The sequence below is a fragment of the Rhodnius prolixus genome, unplaced genomic scaffold (assembly GCF_049639745.1).
Source record: "Rhodnius prolixus isolate KJV_2025 unplaced genomic scaffold, Rpr scaffold_1, whole genome shotgun sequence".
Lineage (NCBI taxonomy): Eukaryota > Metazoa > Arthropoda > Insecta > Hemiptera > Reduviidae > Rhodnius > Rhodnius prolixus.
In genome coordinates, this window is record NW_027411581.1 from 21,043,415 (window position 1) to 21,060,870 (window position 17,456).

The 17,456-nt window shown below is 30.3% G+C and overlaps 1 protein-coding gene across 6 annotated transcripts; it reads left to right on the forward strand.

The window, feature by feature from the left end:
- The first annotated feature begins 1,199 nt into the window (after positions 1-1,199).
- Positions 1,200-11,590, forward strand: LOC141457176 (inhibitor of nuclear factor kappa-B kinase subunit beta-like). 6 transcript variants are annotated; one of them, XM_074133768.1, is made up of 13 exons: positions 2,769-2,931; positions 3,499-3,701; positions 3,917-4,075; positions 4,182-4,294; positions 5,756-5,854; positions 6,749-6,856; positions 7,281-7,407; positions 7,952-8,149; positions 8,281-8,489; positions 9,883-10,031; positions 10,623-10,806; positions 11,025-11,183; positions 11,400-11,590. In XM_074133768.1, the coding sequence occupies exons 1-13, from the start codon at positions 2,820-2,822 to the stop codon at positions 11,548-11,550; spliced, it is 1,971 nt and encodes a 656-aa protein (XP_073989869.1). In that variant the 5' UTR covers positions 2,769-2,819; the 3' UTR covers positions 11,551-11,590. The 6 variants fall into 6 exon arrangements, with proteins under 6 accessions (XP_073989901.1, XP_073989917.1, XP_073989869.1 ...); XM_074133779.1 differs by having other exon boundaries at positions 2,771-2,931; positions 10,626-10,806; XM_074133800.1 differs by lacking the exons at positions 2,769-2,931; positions 3,499-3,701 and adding an exon at positions 1,200-1,335.
- The last annotated feature ends 5,866 nt before the right edge of the window (positions 11,591-17,456 follow it).

Consider the following 17,456-nt stretch of genomic DNA (forward strand, 5'->3'; position numbering starts at 1 on the left):
GCAAAATTAAAATCACAGTTAAAAACTCAAAATGAGGAAAAACTAAGATTAGAAAAGCTCTTGTGTAAAGAAAGGAATGCCACTTTGTCTATAAAAGAATCGTTAGATTCCACTTTGAATTTAAAGAAAACATTAGAAAGGGAGTTAAGAGAATATAAAAAAGAAATTAAAAATTTAAAAAAAATTATAGATATTCAGAATATGCAGTATGGAAACGAACTTTTAGGAAAAGAAAATACTATAGCCAATCTTAAATTTAAATTGAACAAATTCGTGAACAACGACAACAGTTCAGACAAAGAAGAGTTATTTGTACAAAAACATTTGCCGTTAACCAAATATCCAAAATTAAAAGAATATGTTAATTCTCTTAATAATAATGTACAGTGGCTAATATTGGATAATGCAAATTTAAGAAATTTAATTTTAAAAATAATGATTGTCCTTTCCGATAAATTAAGTTCTAAAAATATTGACGAAAAGAAGTTATCTGAACAATTGTTGAATCTTCCTGGTGAAGATTTGATCGTTAAATTAGAAAAGGAATTTAAAAATATTTTGAACCAGTTTAAAATTTAGAAGGTTGTATTTCTGTTAAAAAAAACAACAAAAATTTAAAAATAACACAACTAGTAACTTTATTAAATTAGTGATTTTAATAACTGTTAAAACAAGAATAGTTACTTTTTAAAGAATAACTGCTACTTGTTCATTTCAGTTATTCAAATAAGTAGTTCTTTTGTTACTTATTTCTGTTTTAATAATAAATCTGGCGTGAGCCCGACTTTCTCTTACTACTATGTTTATTTATTTGAAAGAACCCTTTCAGTAATTCCCAGAGAAGCATTTGACGACCAGGTTGTTTGTGCTGTCATCGAGAAGATCCAAGAAGACTTGTTTGCTTATCCTTTGTTCTAGATATCAATGTGTACTACCATCTCTCAGGAGTAGGAATGGAGGTGTTCTATAGGTGGATCATGTTTGGATCGGTATGTATTACGTTTCTGGGCATGATCCAAATGAATTATTTAAAAAAGGACACCTTTTCAGTTTTCATAACAAGATAGCTAAGGCGGCATCAGGTGGCTACACATAAGTTGTTGTTCCAAGAACTCTGGACTGTCAGGTAAGAAAATTGCGTACATCAATGACCACATTCTTGATAGGAGTAATGTTAATTACAAGATTTGGTGTCGATTCAGGTGTAATATTGGTCGAGTAAGGAACATAGCATCTTATCAAGGGTCTTAACGTTGCTGAAGGAATCCCAAATTAGAGGAATTCTGACGGGAGTGTACACTTCTAGTCGAAAGCGTGAGGGCTCCTAGCATTGTGGTAAGAATACCAAAATAAATATAATATTCTATCGTATGTGGGAGAAATAATATACTAATGTGACGGTATCTTTATGAGTATTAAATAGTTTATAATAATCATAAATTAGATACATATCCCTAGGATTTAATTTAAAATATACAAAAAAAAAGGAAATGATTTGGATTCTGAGTATAGATTTCATAGATTTATTATTGTGTTTGTTTTAAGTTTTTTCATTTACTGTAAAAACTATCAGAGCTTTATCTTGTGAGTTAACAACTGTCTACGAGTGCTAGTAGACCATATATTGTGAATAAATGGTGCGGGATAAGAGGTTTTTCAGCAATCCACAAAAAAATTAAATTTGTCCTTTTACTCAAAAAGAGGAAACTGTTTTAACTCAGGCATTTTACTCCTTTTGTCCCTTGAACTTCTTCACTAGCAACCAGAACTCGTAAAATAACTTTCCAGAAAAGCGGTTAAATTAAAATTACATATTTAATTATCTATTTGGTAGATCTTTAGTTCAAGAAAAGACGTTGTTGATAATATTCCATAAACTTTAAATTAATTTTATACACTGCATTATTCCGATGTCCTTGGAAGTTAGTATACTATCTACTCTACAAATGTACCTTTTCCAACTGATGCAATTTTACACTGCATGTACGTTTCACTTTTGTGTGCAAAATTTTACATTTTGAGGTGCGCAAAATAAATTTGTCTGGGTAAATTTTCTAAATAGAAATATAGAATAGAGCTTTAATTTTTCCAAAATATTCGATTTGTAACAAAATTATTAGAACTATTTTTCTGAATAAAACTGAAAAATCCTCTTTACAAGACGTATTTGCGGTTGATCTACTGCACCCAAAGCCTCAGAAAATATCACCATGTCCTGAAACACAGATAAAATACTGAGTAAAAGGGTTCCTTGCATCCTTTTGTGTTTGTGGTATTCTGTTGAAAATGTAGTTAGGTCCGCAGTGCTGGATAAGATCTTTGATTTTATTTTGTGTTTGTGTGCAGGGCACCTGAACGCTTGTATTTTTCTTAAACTGAATTACGAAAATTTTTACGCGCTTCAAAAAATGTTGAATATTAACAAATAAAAAATAGTCGACATTTAAACAATTACCCATGGTAAATTTGATAGAATTTGATGTGTGATCACACTTTAAAAATTGGCTGAGTTAAAAAATATAGAAAATTTCTGCCTGTTTTTATAGACTAGCATTTTGTTTTTAATTTATTTAATTTATTTTTTTCTTATGCAAATATAATGATTTATATAAGTGAAATCAATTAATTGTTTAACTATTAGGAAGATTATTAATGAATTTTAAAGATCAAATAACTGACTTTTTTCTGGCAAATTGTTAATACTGTATTGGTGCTACCAAAATAGTTTCCAACTGCATTCCATAAGTAGGAAGGAGCGCTTTCTAAAAATAAAAATGTATAGACAGTTTTTATATAGGTGTGTGGTTTGTTAGGTAGTTATGGGCACAAAAAAACAAACTGTGGGTCTATGGTGCAAAGAAAGTGTTTTGGGAAAAGGTGGTTTTGGTGTGGTTACCCAATGGAAAAATATGAATACTGGAGAAATGATAGGTACTTGTAAAATTTAACAATAAAAATATTGGGATGCTTTAAAGCCCAAATTAATTTGTGCCAAGGGCACCGTAAGTGAATTAAAAATAAAAGAAAAACCAAAGCCAAGGATTTATGTGTTACTAAGGGACGTGGAATTTTTGACTTTTATTTTTATATTTTAAAACAGATTGTTTAAATTTAAACACTCAGTTTAAAATATTTAAAGAAAAAAACAAAATAATAGTTTCTTATTTTTTCATTTATTTATAATATGAATAAATTATTTAATTTTCTCAATTTATTAATTGATATAGTTGATTTATAAAGTTTATTTTATTATTGACTTTTAGTCTGTATTTATGATGCATGCGTACTTGTTAATTTGTCTTGAGACAAAGAATATTTGTTTAAAATTTTAATAACGAAATCAAATAAGTTTCTTAATCATCGCCTTCAGCATAAAAATAAATTTAATTTAATACCTAGAGTAATTCCAAAAAAAATTGAAAACCATAAGAGTAGAATACATAATTTTTTTTTTGCTTTCTTTCATGTACTTTTCGTTAAAGATAGACACTATTTCAGCATTGAAGTTAATCCGTACCGGTGAAGGAAAGAATCAAAAACGTTTTAGAGAAAAATTGCTCAAAGAAGTTGATGATATTAAAAAGCTTTCTCATACAAATTTAGTAAAAATTTTACCTTTACCTGATGAAATGTGTGAAAAGTTGTCGGACAATGTAGTATTAATTTGTATGGAATATTGTAAAGGTGGTGATCTTAGAAAGGTGCGTTAAATTGAGGAATTGGTTTTTGTAATAATATGTATATGTATTTATGTAATTAAAAATATATATACTTTGTGAAAGCTCTGAACATTTTAAAAGAACTTTCTTCTAAAAACGAAATAATTATTTTAAATTAGATGTACGTGTTTTTAACCTGTTCTTTTTTAAAACATTAACCACCCATGAAAAAGATGCAGTAAAACTTTGTTTTATAGATATTAAATCAACCCAAAAATTGTTGCGGCCTTACCGAACGAATCATTAGACAATTATTGAGGGATATTAAAAATGGAGTTCATTATCTACATAAAATGGGCATAATTCATGGTGATATAAAACCAGAGAATATTGTCTTACAAGAAATAAATAATGAGGTAACCTTATATTATTTCTTTTAAATTTAGTTTTAACTTAAATCCCAAGAATAAATTACAAATACCTAGAAATGCATTCACATAAATAACATTTGCATTTTTGTAGGTAGTGTACAAGTTAATAGATCTTGGCCATCGAAAAGAATTGGATCAAAACAAACTTTACTCGTCCTACGTTGGCACATTGCAATATCTTGCCCCGGAGATATTAAGCCAAACGTAAGTAAATTTAATAATAGTCAATTAGGGAAGGGATTAGCTATGAGGTTAGCATACTGGACTCCCACGCGGAGGACCCGGGTTCGAATCCAGCAGCTGACCCTTAGATTTTCTCTTCCTAGGAGCTTCTTACAGCTCACTGTCCGGTGATGGACAGTGTTGTCTGTAACGAGAGAACACTGTCCGGAGGCCGGCAGTGCACTGGAAAAAGCTCCAGGCGCTAATGACCTCAGCTATTGATGCGCCAAAAAAAAAAAAAAAAAAAATAGTCACTCAAAATAGTAACAAACTTCAAGGATGAGGCCAAAGACCTGTTCCGGCTTCCAATCGTCAACATATTAAGCAATAACAACAGTAGGCCTTAAAGTGCAAAATACTTTATAAAATAACGAAATAAACCCTGAAACACGATGGTAACCTCTTTGGGAGACATTATTATTTACTTAGTCTCAAAAAAATATTAGCTTGGTTGGTTGCGCGGGGACGTAAGCTGTAGGTCCCCAGTTCAAATTCAGGCGCACTACCATCAAATTTTTTTTTTCTAGAAAACTTCTGCGGTTCTCTGAGCGGTAATGGATGAGTTCAGACACAGCCCGAGAGTCGGTAGAATACTGAGCAGAATTCGGCTGCTAAGGACCTTAGATGTGACGTACTTTAAATACATAAATAAAATAATAATAAATTTGTTAATAAGAAACAAGCACAACCATGTGGAAAACTCTCGTATTACTTGTATTAACTGCATAATTTCTCTGGAAGAGCCGGGTAAGGATATATTGGTTGCCTTGATGATTGATCAATGACAGGGCAATTCCGAATAAAAATTCTGAAACACTAATACTATAATTGAGAAATAAGGTTTCCCAAATATTATTTTTTGCTTTAATGAGAATGAACGAAAATGCAAGAGGTAAGATTAGAAAATATCTAAAATTGGTTTATCAGTTGAAGGAAATTTATGAATGGATAAGTTGGTGATCGTTCATTCAAATTTAATCATGATGTCTGTCATTGGATTTGTATCTAAGAGCACTGTAGAAGTTTTTCGCTAGCTGGACTTCGCTATTCTGAAGAAATCCAGAAATAGGTTCTTTTAGAATTCACAAGAATAGGTGAGAAATTCTGAAGACGAAAATATTAAGGTGCAGAAGATTGCAACTTCGTTGCCCCATCCAACTTAAAAAAAATCCCGCTTCTGCTAGAAGTACTACTAATAACTATATTAGTAACATGAACAAGTATTTTACAGCGTGGATTTTGAAAGTAAACTATTACGCAGTTTGTTTTTTTCCTAAGCAGTTTTCTGAAGTTTCAAATGATAATTTTCGCATATTCTTTGTAGAAAAGTTACTTTGAAATTAATAATGATCAAGATAGATAGGATTTTCTAATGTAGCGCATATAGAAGAAGACTAATAATTTGCAAATTGATGTGAAAGAGATTTGATTGATTACTTTTAGGAATTCATTTTCGGTGGATTACTGGAGTCTAGGTGTCGTATGCCATGAAATTATTACTGGTTTCAGGCCATTTCCTTCAGATATTCCCCCATTGAGGTGGTAAGTATATCCACATTTCACGTAGTAAAACTGATCAAGGAATTGCTTGCAATTGTTTTTTTGTCCCAAGCTGGAGAGATAAAATGAGACTGAAATTGGCAATAATTTCTCTTCCCTCGTAAAAAATTAAATTATTTGCTTTTTACTGTGCAAGTTCAGATTTAAGTCAAATTTTGGATTCACAGTTTTCATCGATATCCTAGTTTTTATGTCTCCTGGGACCAATAAACAATTGAAAAATGTTTTTGAAGATGTGTTGAAACAAATTCCCGCTTCCGAACATGGAAGTTAGCTAAATATTTCACTCATACTAATATAATTTTGAATCTGTAACTTACGATAAATTTAAAAGTCAATTTTGGGACTAATTCGGAAACGTGGTACTACTTTAATTTTGTTTAAATTCATTTTTGAGTCATACTAACTCTCATTTTTTTCAGTTTTCATTTCTAAATGTTTGGTTTAAAAATGCTGTTTTAACAGGCTAGTTTATAAATTCTAGAAACTTCATACTTAGTGAAAATGTTCAAATAAAAAAAAGTTTGATTGCAATACCTTCCTTAAATCAGTACTAAGGAAAATTAATGAGGTGAATATCTATAGAGAAATCAAAATAATCTGTGTAATTCAAAATTTTATTTACTTGACTTTGCGACCCGATATTTTTAGAAAAAAGTAATTTAAAATGAATTAATTGTGTACAGGAGTGATTTTTAATTTTCCCACTCTAGTCTTTATTTTATTTTATTTTTGTAATGAATAATGGAAATAGATTTTTGCCGGATCACCATGTTATTTTGGTTTGTGAATATTGAAAGATTTGTTTGATTGAATGACTTTTAAATTATTTTTCTTTTTATCATCGAATACTATTCTCATATATTTCATTCTTAGGGCTTCGCTTATAAAGAGCAAAGATTATGAAGATATATGCATCAGTAAAAATATTGATGGAGTTATGGAATTTAATAAACATCTTCCATCAGAAGTTCACATATCACAGTAATAAACTATTAAAACTTAAATACAAGAATATAATTAATGAAGACATTTAACGTTTTGCTTATAGAGAAGAGAAGTAAGTGTAGTGGACTCTCTCACCTGAAGATCTCGGGTTCGATTCCAGTTTTGAATGAATATAGCATTTGTGAAACACATTAAGCATGTCCGCCCATATAATGTTTCTTAAACTAATTTCAGGCAATACTTTGTTTCCACAAAATTTTAAAACAGTGAAAATTTATTTACTATGCTTTCAAATTTAGATGTGATTATTACATTTTGGTCGAAACTAATTACTATTTAAACAAAACTTTAACATTTACTTTTCTTCTGTATTAAGGATGTGATCCTATTTAGTGATTGTCTTTTTATTTCGTTAAATTTTCAGACTTTTCATTTATTGTTAAATATTTTTTCTTTTCAGATTTCTAAAAGATGAATTTGAATATTGGTTAAGACTTTCATTAGAGTGGAATGGAAAAATAAGAGGAAGAAATATTAACAACGAAATTCTTATATTTTCTGCGCTCGATTCTATTCTAAATAAAAAAGTAAATTGCGTTATAATTAGATTTTCAAGTTTTTATTGAACCTACATAGCGAAGTTCTCGTAAGATATTCATGGATGCATAAGGAAATTATACACTTGCACCAATCAAAACTTTAGGAATAAGCTTAAAGGACAAGTTGGAACACAAGTTTATTGTAACTCTTGGATATATTGTGGTCTTTATTATATTCTATTTAACAGTGAATTACGATTCAAAATTATCATCTAGCAGTTGCAACCTTAAAAGTTATTCAAAAGTCATTTAGGTGTACATGTGGGCGGAAGCAGATGCTTTACTATTAACTTTTTTGTTAACATTTAAAAGTAGTACACGCGGGATTCGAAGTGGAGATCTCCCACTTACAAATCTCCGCTTCTTTACCACTAAACATCTAATATATTTGTTTTGTAGGTAATCAAGATAATTTATAACTGATTTATATGAATAAATGAATGAATATTTATATGAATTATAACTGAATTATTTATGAATAAACAAAATTTATAAATAAAAACTGAGATAAGGATAATAAACTATTTTTTAGATTATCACAATATTTTCAACAGTCACTCTAAAACAACTTAGCTACGAAATAGATTATTCTACTGCGATCACTACATTGAAGGGATGGATTCAGAGAGATACAAAGCATTTCATTGACGATCAATTAATTTTACTTCCTTCAGGAGAGACCTTATTGGACGAAAGTATGGCCTGCACTTGCTGGGATCCAACTAACGAGGTTTAAGCAATAGATTTCATTTTTTAGAAATACCTAACTACATGTTACTTTGTATCACTGCATTCCAGAATTTGTTACTTAATTATATAACTAAAAATATACGGAGTTGTTTCATGAAATGTTTATTGCAGGTTGCGATGGCGTATGTATTCAGTAAATCAGATTTAAAACTTCCTTCAGTATATCCAGAAATTCCATCAATGGTAAAAACAATTATAGAAGAACCTAAACGATTACACGAATATAAAGTAATCAAAAAAATTTGGAGTCATGCTGTATACTTCATTCAAAATCAACTTCGCTTATACAGTACTTTTTTGGAAGCGCTTGCTGTAAAATTGTGAGTGACTTATTTTAATACTATGAGAAGCAGATGCAGAGTACTTTTATTCGAAAAAGTTTGTCATTTAGACTTAGAGAGAGAGGATAAAAGTTAAAAATGAGTGGATTACTCCCTTTCATACTTGAGGATCTATCAAATTTATGTTATTGAATTGTTCAAGTCATTATTTACTGCAATGTCATTAAAAATTCGGCTTCCTGCCAATGAGTAAGCGAGCGTTTCCTTCACCTTCGTGAACGCGGCTTCCGCTTCAACTGTCATAAGATAGGCTTTTTTCCGTCGGGCGGTTTCAAACGTCAATGGGAAATGAAACGTCAATGAACTTCGGTTTCGTGGCAATCTGGTACAAATTTTCTGTCATGAATACAAAATCGAGCAATCCCGAAGCTCTTTCTTATTTTGGATGCTCGCCATAATCACTTCCAGTTTGCTAGGCGAATTGCATTAAAAAACGATGCAATATAGTCAAGGTAAATTACTTCTTTCTGCACAAGATGGAACTTTACTGGGTTTGGGCCTGCGCTCTTACATGTACCTTTGAAGATTTATTTCAGATTCCTCAATTGCTATTCGCCCAGAATTATTAGTTTATCGAGATATTTCAGGCCTGCAGCATTTCTCTATTATTCAATCGAAGTTTGCAGGAATGTTGCACAATCTGAAAGGCATTACAGTGGTGAGATGTGCTCCTGACAGCAGATGTTGCCTTTTTTTTAATTTGCGTGCAGCGCCACCTGCCAATATCCTCTTCAAACATATGGATCCCTGAGTTATCTGAAACGTCAACTATGTATGGTAGCGGGTAGCTGTTGTGCACCTTGCAAAACTATTTTTAATTTTTAACTGTGGAATATGATCTCACGATACTGTAGGAATGTACTCAGAGAAAGAAGACGTATCTCAAACGTGATAAATTGGTTTGATTGCGAGAATGTTTAAATGAAGGTGCCCTCGAGGACAGAAACAGAAAGAAGTCTGCAAGACCTTGATTATAAAGGAAGTGAAATAGACCATTCGTAATTTGGTACCTCAGTTTTCAAACAGTCATGGTCTTTCTCATATACGTACAAGAAATGCAAAACCGATTCGGCACTTCTTTTTCATTCGTTATCCTATGATATCTGAGCATCCTTGCGTTCCAAGGCCGATTGTCTGTCTGTAGCAAAATTTTGGATTTACCCATACAATACAGGCTCAGCATTATAACGGATGTGTGTAACAAAAATTTAGGGAAACATTTGTTTGATTTATATAATATTAATAGGAAAGTAAAATAATCTTCAATAAGTTTTCAAATTCCTTTTTTAAATTAGAAAATGCTATAAATGTGGATTTGAAAATGTGTTGTTTTTAACGAACTTCTTTCCAAAATATATACTTTTCTTTTCAGGCTCTCTATTTTAAAAAACATTGAAGTTTTGACTTCTTCAGACACTGTAATAACAAATGAGATTCAACAAGCTATTGGAAAAATGAAGTTATGTACCGATTCTATGAATTTTAATCAAGAATATTTGAAAAAAATCGGTGCTCTAAATGGTAAAGGATTTTTTTTTTTTAGTACAATCGACCTAATCAAATTCTTTATTTAATAACAGAATAAAGCAAAAAATACCTTAAAAATGTTATAAATTTCCATGTTTACACTATTCAAGAGAAATTCGTCCTGATACATTTCTAGGGTTTTTTTTTTAAAAAGAAGGTAATCAAACTTGTAAATATTATCATAACTTGTATTATTAGTACTGGTCCCCTCTCATACATAGTGATAACTTTGTCGTAAAAAACAAAAAATATTTCATTACAAGTTCCAGAATTATTATTTCAGAGGCAATATGCATTAAAATTTCATACTTAAATTTTTTTTTTGATTCAGAACAAAATAGTTCTCATTTCATACGAGTGCAAAGATGTTTTTGTGTATTTTTGTTTATTACTAATTTATTATTAATATGTTTCAACTTTTTACGAACTTTTCTTTAACATAAAGTAATCCTTGACACAATAGTGGTCTTATCCGCCGATTTTATTATTACAATTAATTATTATTATTAATTATTATTATTAATATTATTATTATTAATCTAATATTTCACAGAAAGCTTATTATTATTTTTTAATATAAATAAGCAGGAAAAATAAATATAACAAGCGACTGGCGAAAGCGATCAAAAGTACTTCACGAACAACTGTCTCAAATCTATGCTATTGCCAAAACATTATCAAGCAAAATTACCGTGGCCAAATTTAACTTCGAAAAAGCTCAAACAATCCATGAAAGAGCCTTGGATCATGAGGATCAGCTGCAGAAAATGTAAGAGATATCTATCTACTACTTTACTTTCTGTTATATACATATAAAAAAAAATTCCAACATTTTAGATAAAAATTTGTACTTCTAGTTCTTATAAGAAGTAACACAAATTTATATAAAAAAAAATATAAAATATAAAAAATATAAAATTTATATTTATATTTTAGTCATCTGCGATCTTTTAGTTAGGTGTGATTAATATGTTTTTTATTTATTAGATTAGAAGCCAGCTATAAACTATATAAAAGTCTTCAGACTATGCCAAAAGAACTTAGAGAAAGTGAATCTAATTCATTTGAAATGGTAGCACTAGTTGTTAAAACTTTGGAAGCAAGAGACAATTTGCTGAAAAATAGAATTTTTTGTACTAATCTAAAGTAAGTAATGTTGCATTAAAAATTGAGCATTCATTTAAAAAATATAACAGACTCAAGTGTAAATAGTCAAACGAATTTCTCTTACAAGGATCTAAATATTCTTTTCTTCAATTAATGAATATTAAAATAATCTTATTTCTTGCTATATGGTAAAACCAGATATATAAATATAAATAAGCAGGAAAAATAAAAATAAATATAACAAGCGACTGGCAGATTTATATGTGAATCCGAAAGTGAAATAATAAATCTCAAGCATCCATTAGAAGAATTCTATAGCAGTGTGAAAGAATTAAGTAATGACATAGCCAAGTTTCATTGTGCAACATTGCAAGATACTTGGGAAGCAACAACATGCAGGGTTTAATTTATTTTTTCTTATTTTATCAAATTTATATTTTAGACATCTGCGAAAAGATCGATGCTTTATGTTCTGCTAAAATGCTTTAAGTTACTGAAAAAAAGACACTGTAAAAAGTTTCAAATTAAAGTTAAGCGTACTTTGTGAAAGATATTTGTAATTAAAAGGATATTACTCTAGGATATTTACAATTTTGCTTGCACCTTTTCCTTCAAATACGAAATTTTAACAACTCATTTGATGGAGATACTCATTTAATCATTCTCATTATTTTATTAGTATTAGACTCGTACATTACAAACAATTACACTTTTGAAGGAAGCGTGACCATTCTCTTTCCAGAAGTGCCCAAAGCTGAATTGTTCCTTGTAAACAAACATGTGGGCGATGATTATACTAACTTTAAAGGAAATAAGAGACGTTTAAAGAATTTGTCAAAAAACAAATTAATAACAAAATAATGTGCTACATCGGTTAACAGATTTGAACTAAATTGTTCCTTAGGGGGTACCTAAGCGAAATATCAAATTTTAACTTTTTGCTATTGTTTGTTTTTTAAATTATATACTTAGGAAAATTTCTAGATATCACTTTTGCGTATAATTTTTCAAAACACTCATTTTCGTGAAAACAAATTAAAATCTACAATACTTCTGAACTACCTTTTAATTGAAAGATACAAATTAGAATTTCATGTTTGGATATTTATTGGACTCAGAATAAGCAGAAGATTTGGAAATAGTTTTGGTAGACTTTTTTCATTTTTAAACTTCTTCTTTTCAAAATAACTACACATAAATACGGAACTGTAATTTTCAGTTGGAAAATTATTCATTTTTATTTTCGATCACTACTAGTAAGAATATGCGAACTGTCTAATTTTCGAATTAGATTTCACTGATAATATTCATTTTGAGGACTATCCAGTCCTCTTTCTTTTCTAAAAATGTTTAATACCTGTGTATGAAAGCATTTAGAGAGATGTAGCGGCGTAGAATTAATGATTCTATTAAGTTATTATTAATTAATTAATTAACTTTGATTCAAATTTATATTGAATTTCAGATTTATATGTGAATCCGAAAGTGAAATAATAAATCTCAAGCATCCATTAGAAGAATTCTATAGCAGTGTGAAAGAATTAAGTAATGACATAGCCAAGTTTCATTGTGCAACATTGCAAGATACTTGGGAAGCAACAACATGTAGGGTTTAATTTATTTTTTCTTATTTTATCAAATTTATATTTTAGACATCTGCGAAAAGATCGATGCTTTATGTTCTGCTAAATCTTCAGTATCTGCTTTACCTACAATTCGTTCTATATTCCTACTTAAAAATAAAATTAGTTAATGAGAAAATGATTCTATCTAATAAGTAAATTTTAAATTCACCTAATCACCCACTTAAAAAATAGTAATGTTAAAAAAGTTCTTGTTCCAATTAAATAATGCAAATGTTCGTTTATTCATTAATTATATTTATGATGCAAATTTTCTAATTTATAAATATATTATAATTTAATACTACTAATTTATGTATTTTACTAATAATAAAGGAAATCAAAGAAATTTATCACTTTTCTAATACTTCCGTGTGATATTTGGCTTCCCTTTCTAGATGGTAAAAATCATAAACTGCACATTTATAAATTTCTAGTCGATTCCTTATTAATTTGCGTCAATCGTTGCATTAATATTTTCCTAGGAATTTAATTTCATTACTCAGAAATTTTGTGACTCACACTAACTACATTGCGAAAGAAGGACCTCTTCGTAAACTTCGTTCTTATTCTAATCCTATTAAATTTAAATTCAGGTGCTCATTTATGATGAGTTCACAAAAAAACTGACCATTTGTGAAATAGTCCATTCTCAGACATATACACCATCTCGCTTCTAAGATAACTCTGAGATTTAACCCTGAGATGCCGTTGCAAAGCCTATCTTTCGACTTCATTTGTCGTACATTCTTACATTAATGTCAAGACGGAAGGAACGTTTCCACGGGATTTGACTTGGTCACTTTTTAAAGAGCTATTCTAAATGAAAAATTTACTTAATACTGATTGGAAGATTACCTTACACCTATTTTTCTGCTTTTCACAAGTGGTTCATTGTATTTTAATAATTTTTATTTTTATTTTAATCTTTATGACTTTTTCATTTTTTCAGAATCATTGTGACATCTCGAGGAAGCGATTTCTGTCAATTTTTTAATTTTTAGTTCAAACAAGAACAAAGCATTAAGGTGGCTTGAAAAGTTAAGTTTTAGGCACCAGCAGTGTTGGAGAAAGTAAAAGTGCAGCCTTTCCAGAAATTTCTATCTTTATCTCGCCCAAAAACCGGTCGACGTGTGGTAACTGTAGATCACGCATTACGGATCATTGAGAGATCCAAAGCAACTGGACGTTATCCAACTGCAGTAATAATTGGTTTAAAGAGTATCATAAAAAAGAAAACCTCGAAGTGTGAGTCCCCGAAAATTTTCCATTGGCCAAAACCAATTTTAAAAAAAACGTTGGCTACGTTTTGTCTCCCGCAATTCATTTTTGAAAACCTGTGAAATAAGCAGAGGTTATTGACGAAAGGTACCAGAAATTATAATTTTTAATTAGAAATTGTCTGAAACAATACACTTTGAAAGTCTTCAAAATAATTCTCACAGTGCATTGGTGGCCTTTAAGCTAGACATTCTGATAAAGCATAACTTCCATTCATTTTGAATAAGCGTCTAATCTAACGTTTTAATATGCGAAAAACCTAGATTTCGACGCTCCTATCTGCTTCCAAGAACAATCGTCTATTACCATTAACTAAAACTTCACTATAACTGGTCCTGTGACATTTATTTATAGCTTTGGCTCCGACAATATATTCTAAGAGAACTTCGCAGATTCTCAGTCATAAAGACAGTACACGATTTTATAAAGGCTTGAGAATAAACAATGTATCCTTAAGTGGCATAGATAGGTAACTTTCATGAACTGAAGTGCAGAGACAGCTTTCTTAGCGCTGAAGGAACCACAATCAGCCACATCAAATCACAGCAGTCATCACATGATAATTCTTCTGGAAGTAGTTGTATAGTTCTTGAGTAAGGTTTTCTTATCCGCCCATCACATTTCCATAAATTTTAAAACTAGGGGCAGTGTTGTACCTTCCAAGTTACTCCTTGTCAATTTTAATTTCGTCACTGCTAAGTTCTTAAGCTCATCTGATAATACAAGTTCCGGGTTTGTTAATACGAACCCATTTATTAAGATTTTTTATTAACAAACCTAACTAATTGAGAATTTATATTAGTTTTTACTAACTAATTATTGTGTAAAAATGAGTATTCCTGGAGCATCATGAATAATATGGTTTCTGCAAAAACTGAAAAATAAAACTGTTTTCACCTAACAAGTTCTTTGTTAATATCCGATTTATTCCACCTCCGACGCAGCAATGCCTGTAGAAGCGATATAGCTGGTAGTAGATTCACACTAACGTTTACCCGGTACCTCCGCGAAGATCCAGAAAAATATTCGACCATTACCCTTTTTATCACCTTCTAAAATTTGGTTGTAAATAATATAGTATTCTTTAGTTAATGAAATTTCGTAATTAAAAACTACAGTACTGAGAAATTTGTGTCGTACCTAATTTGTCTGAGGTCGTCTTTAATTTGTAACTCTGTTTCACAGATTATAGCTGAGGAAAACCATTCTGTTCTAAACATTGTTCTCCCAAAGACACTGCAAATTTAAAATGAAACAGGTATTTATTGTAGACTTCATCGTGGTGAACATTCTGATGTAACTCTGACTCTTCTTGACGCAATAAGTTCTCTGCCATGCTATTATCCTGTTTTTCTCAATAAGTGACGCATCCGATACTTGACAAGATTGAAAAAATAAGCAAAATTCCCACAGTTGAAAGAAGCATTACCAAGAGCAACTTCTACCTTAATGGCGTAGCAGTACTTGTTATCTAGCAAACAAAAAAAAATTGTGTGCTGATACAACCATATCCTAATGGTATATGGGATGAACTGTAGCATAAGCAGTCTTCAAATTGAAGAATAACGTTTTGATCTTAAATTTATAAATTAGATAACAGCATTTTAGAAGGAACAGTATCCATCCTATCCAAAGCGTTGTCTTTTTTCCACACGCTGACAGCCGTCGACACCAGTTCACTATATCTTTCCTCAAATCTGTTGATTTCCCTTACATAACAGGAAGGAACTTCAACAAAATCATTCGATAAAAGAGCAGTTTTCTGAAGTGGTTGTTAAATTTTTTGTCCATATGTTATTTGGATTAAAGTCAAATCGCTTCTATTTTCCACGTACCTACACATCTTTCCAAGATGGACGCAAGCGGTTAGAAGCGTACTATTTAGAAAAATCCTGTCTACTTCATAAAAGGAACTTACTGGCCAAATATCATGTTTCTAGCTTTAATTTTCGGCTCTAGTTGATGAAGCAGCCACTCAGTAAGGATACGACTCATTATAAATATATCAGATAAAGTTTGTTTAAATGGATCCAGTTTTAGTTTACAATATTCAGAATTCCAAAGCAAACTATAGATTTAAATTAATTTCTAATTAATATTTTCTTGTTCAGAGAGTCTAGTACCATTGAAGACAATGCAGCAAAAAGCATTTCGTAAAAGTTTCACTTGATGAGTAGATAAATACGTGTAAATAAGTAGAAAACGTAAAGAAGTTTCAATATGTAGTGAATAATGGGAGAATAGAAAATGTTCAATTAACTTTTCCTTTACTTTTTTAGTGAAAGTGAAAATTAATACTTCTGAATATTGACTAATTAGTGTTTTATTTTTATTTTTTATATATTTTTTGTGTTGTATTATATAAAAATAAAATAGTGCTAACAATAGCTTCCTTTATCATTGAAGTTTACTTCTGTAATTAAAATTTATTTATTACTCATTGTCGTAAGAATATCTTTTTCCAAATTTGCAATAAATATTGATTTTTATAAATTGAGAATAAGATGGAATAACTTAGTCTAGAATAGTTTAAAATTAAATATATATATAATCTCTTTTGCGCCAAAAATAGTTTTCCTAACTTACATTGATCTTTACATTTTCAGTTCATGAGCCAATGATGAATGAAAGTGAGAAACATATCCAATTACTTTGGTTACTATTCTTGACTAAGTGATTCCAGCTTATCTTTACATACATGAAGAGCTCGTTTAGCCAGTTGGATTTTAAGTTGTTGATTGGGGGCCCGGATAGATGAATTGGTCTTTTGTGGAAAAATCTGAGTCTCCCGTAGTTGACTTTACTTTTAATTGACCGTGCATTTACACCTTTACATAATGGGACTCGAACCATTTCTTTTTCTCACTTTGAAAAACAGAGGAGGAAACATTTTATCTCATAAAGCTTGTTTGGAAATTAGGTTTAGTTGTTTGGGCAGGAACAGGTTGAGTGGAAAAGTTCAAGATGCTCCACTTAAGTTTTTTTCCATTGGTTCGGGCCAATTGGAATCAGTTCGATGCTGCGAATCTTAAATGGTTCAAGTTCGGACCTGGATTTTTTCCTATGTTGGATTGTCGTGCTGTTTTGACCTATTGAGTCAAGAGTGCTTTATAGAGATTCGCTTTGTCCTTTTCCAAAGGAAAATAATTATTATTTTAATTAATTGTATTCACCCACTTTTCAATACACAAGATTTCAAAACACGAATTTTCTGCCGAATTAAAGACCAAAAATTGTCATTCAACGCATTTCCAGTAACATCACAATAATTAAATAATAAGCCCACAATAATTTTTTGGAGGGGGCTTTACCTAGTATTTTTTAAAATGCTTTTCTGAATGAATTTTGAATCACCAAGATTATGATTTAAAATATTTTAATTTTAAGCTTTCTAATGAAAAGGACGATT

Excerpts from the sequence above, each read along its gene's own strand:
- LOC141457176 (XM_074133768.1), top strand. The coding sequence starts at position 2,820 with ATGGGCACAAAAAAACAAACTGTGGGTCTATGGTGCAAAGAAAGTGTT. Across the intron at positions 6,857-7,280 it reads TCAGAAGTTCACATATCACA|ATTTCTAAAAGATGAATTTG; the intron begins GTAATAAACTAT and ends TTTTCTTTTCAG. Across the intron at positions 10,032-10,622 it reads AAAAATCGGTGCTCTAAATG|CAGGAAAAATAAATATAACA; the intron begins GTAAAGGATTTT and ends AATATAAATAAG.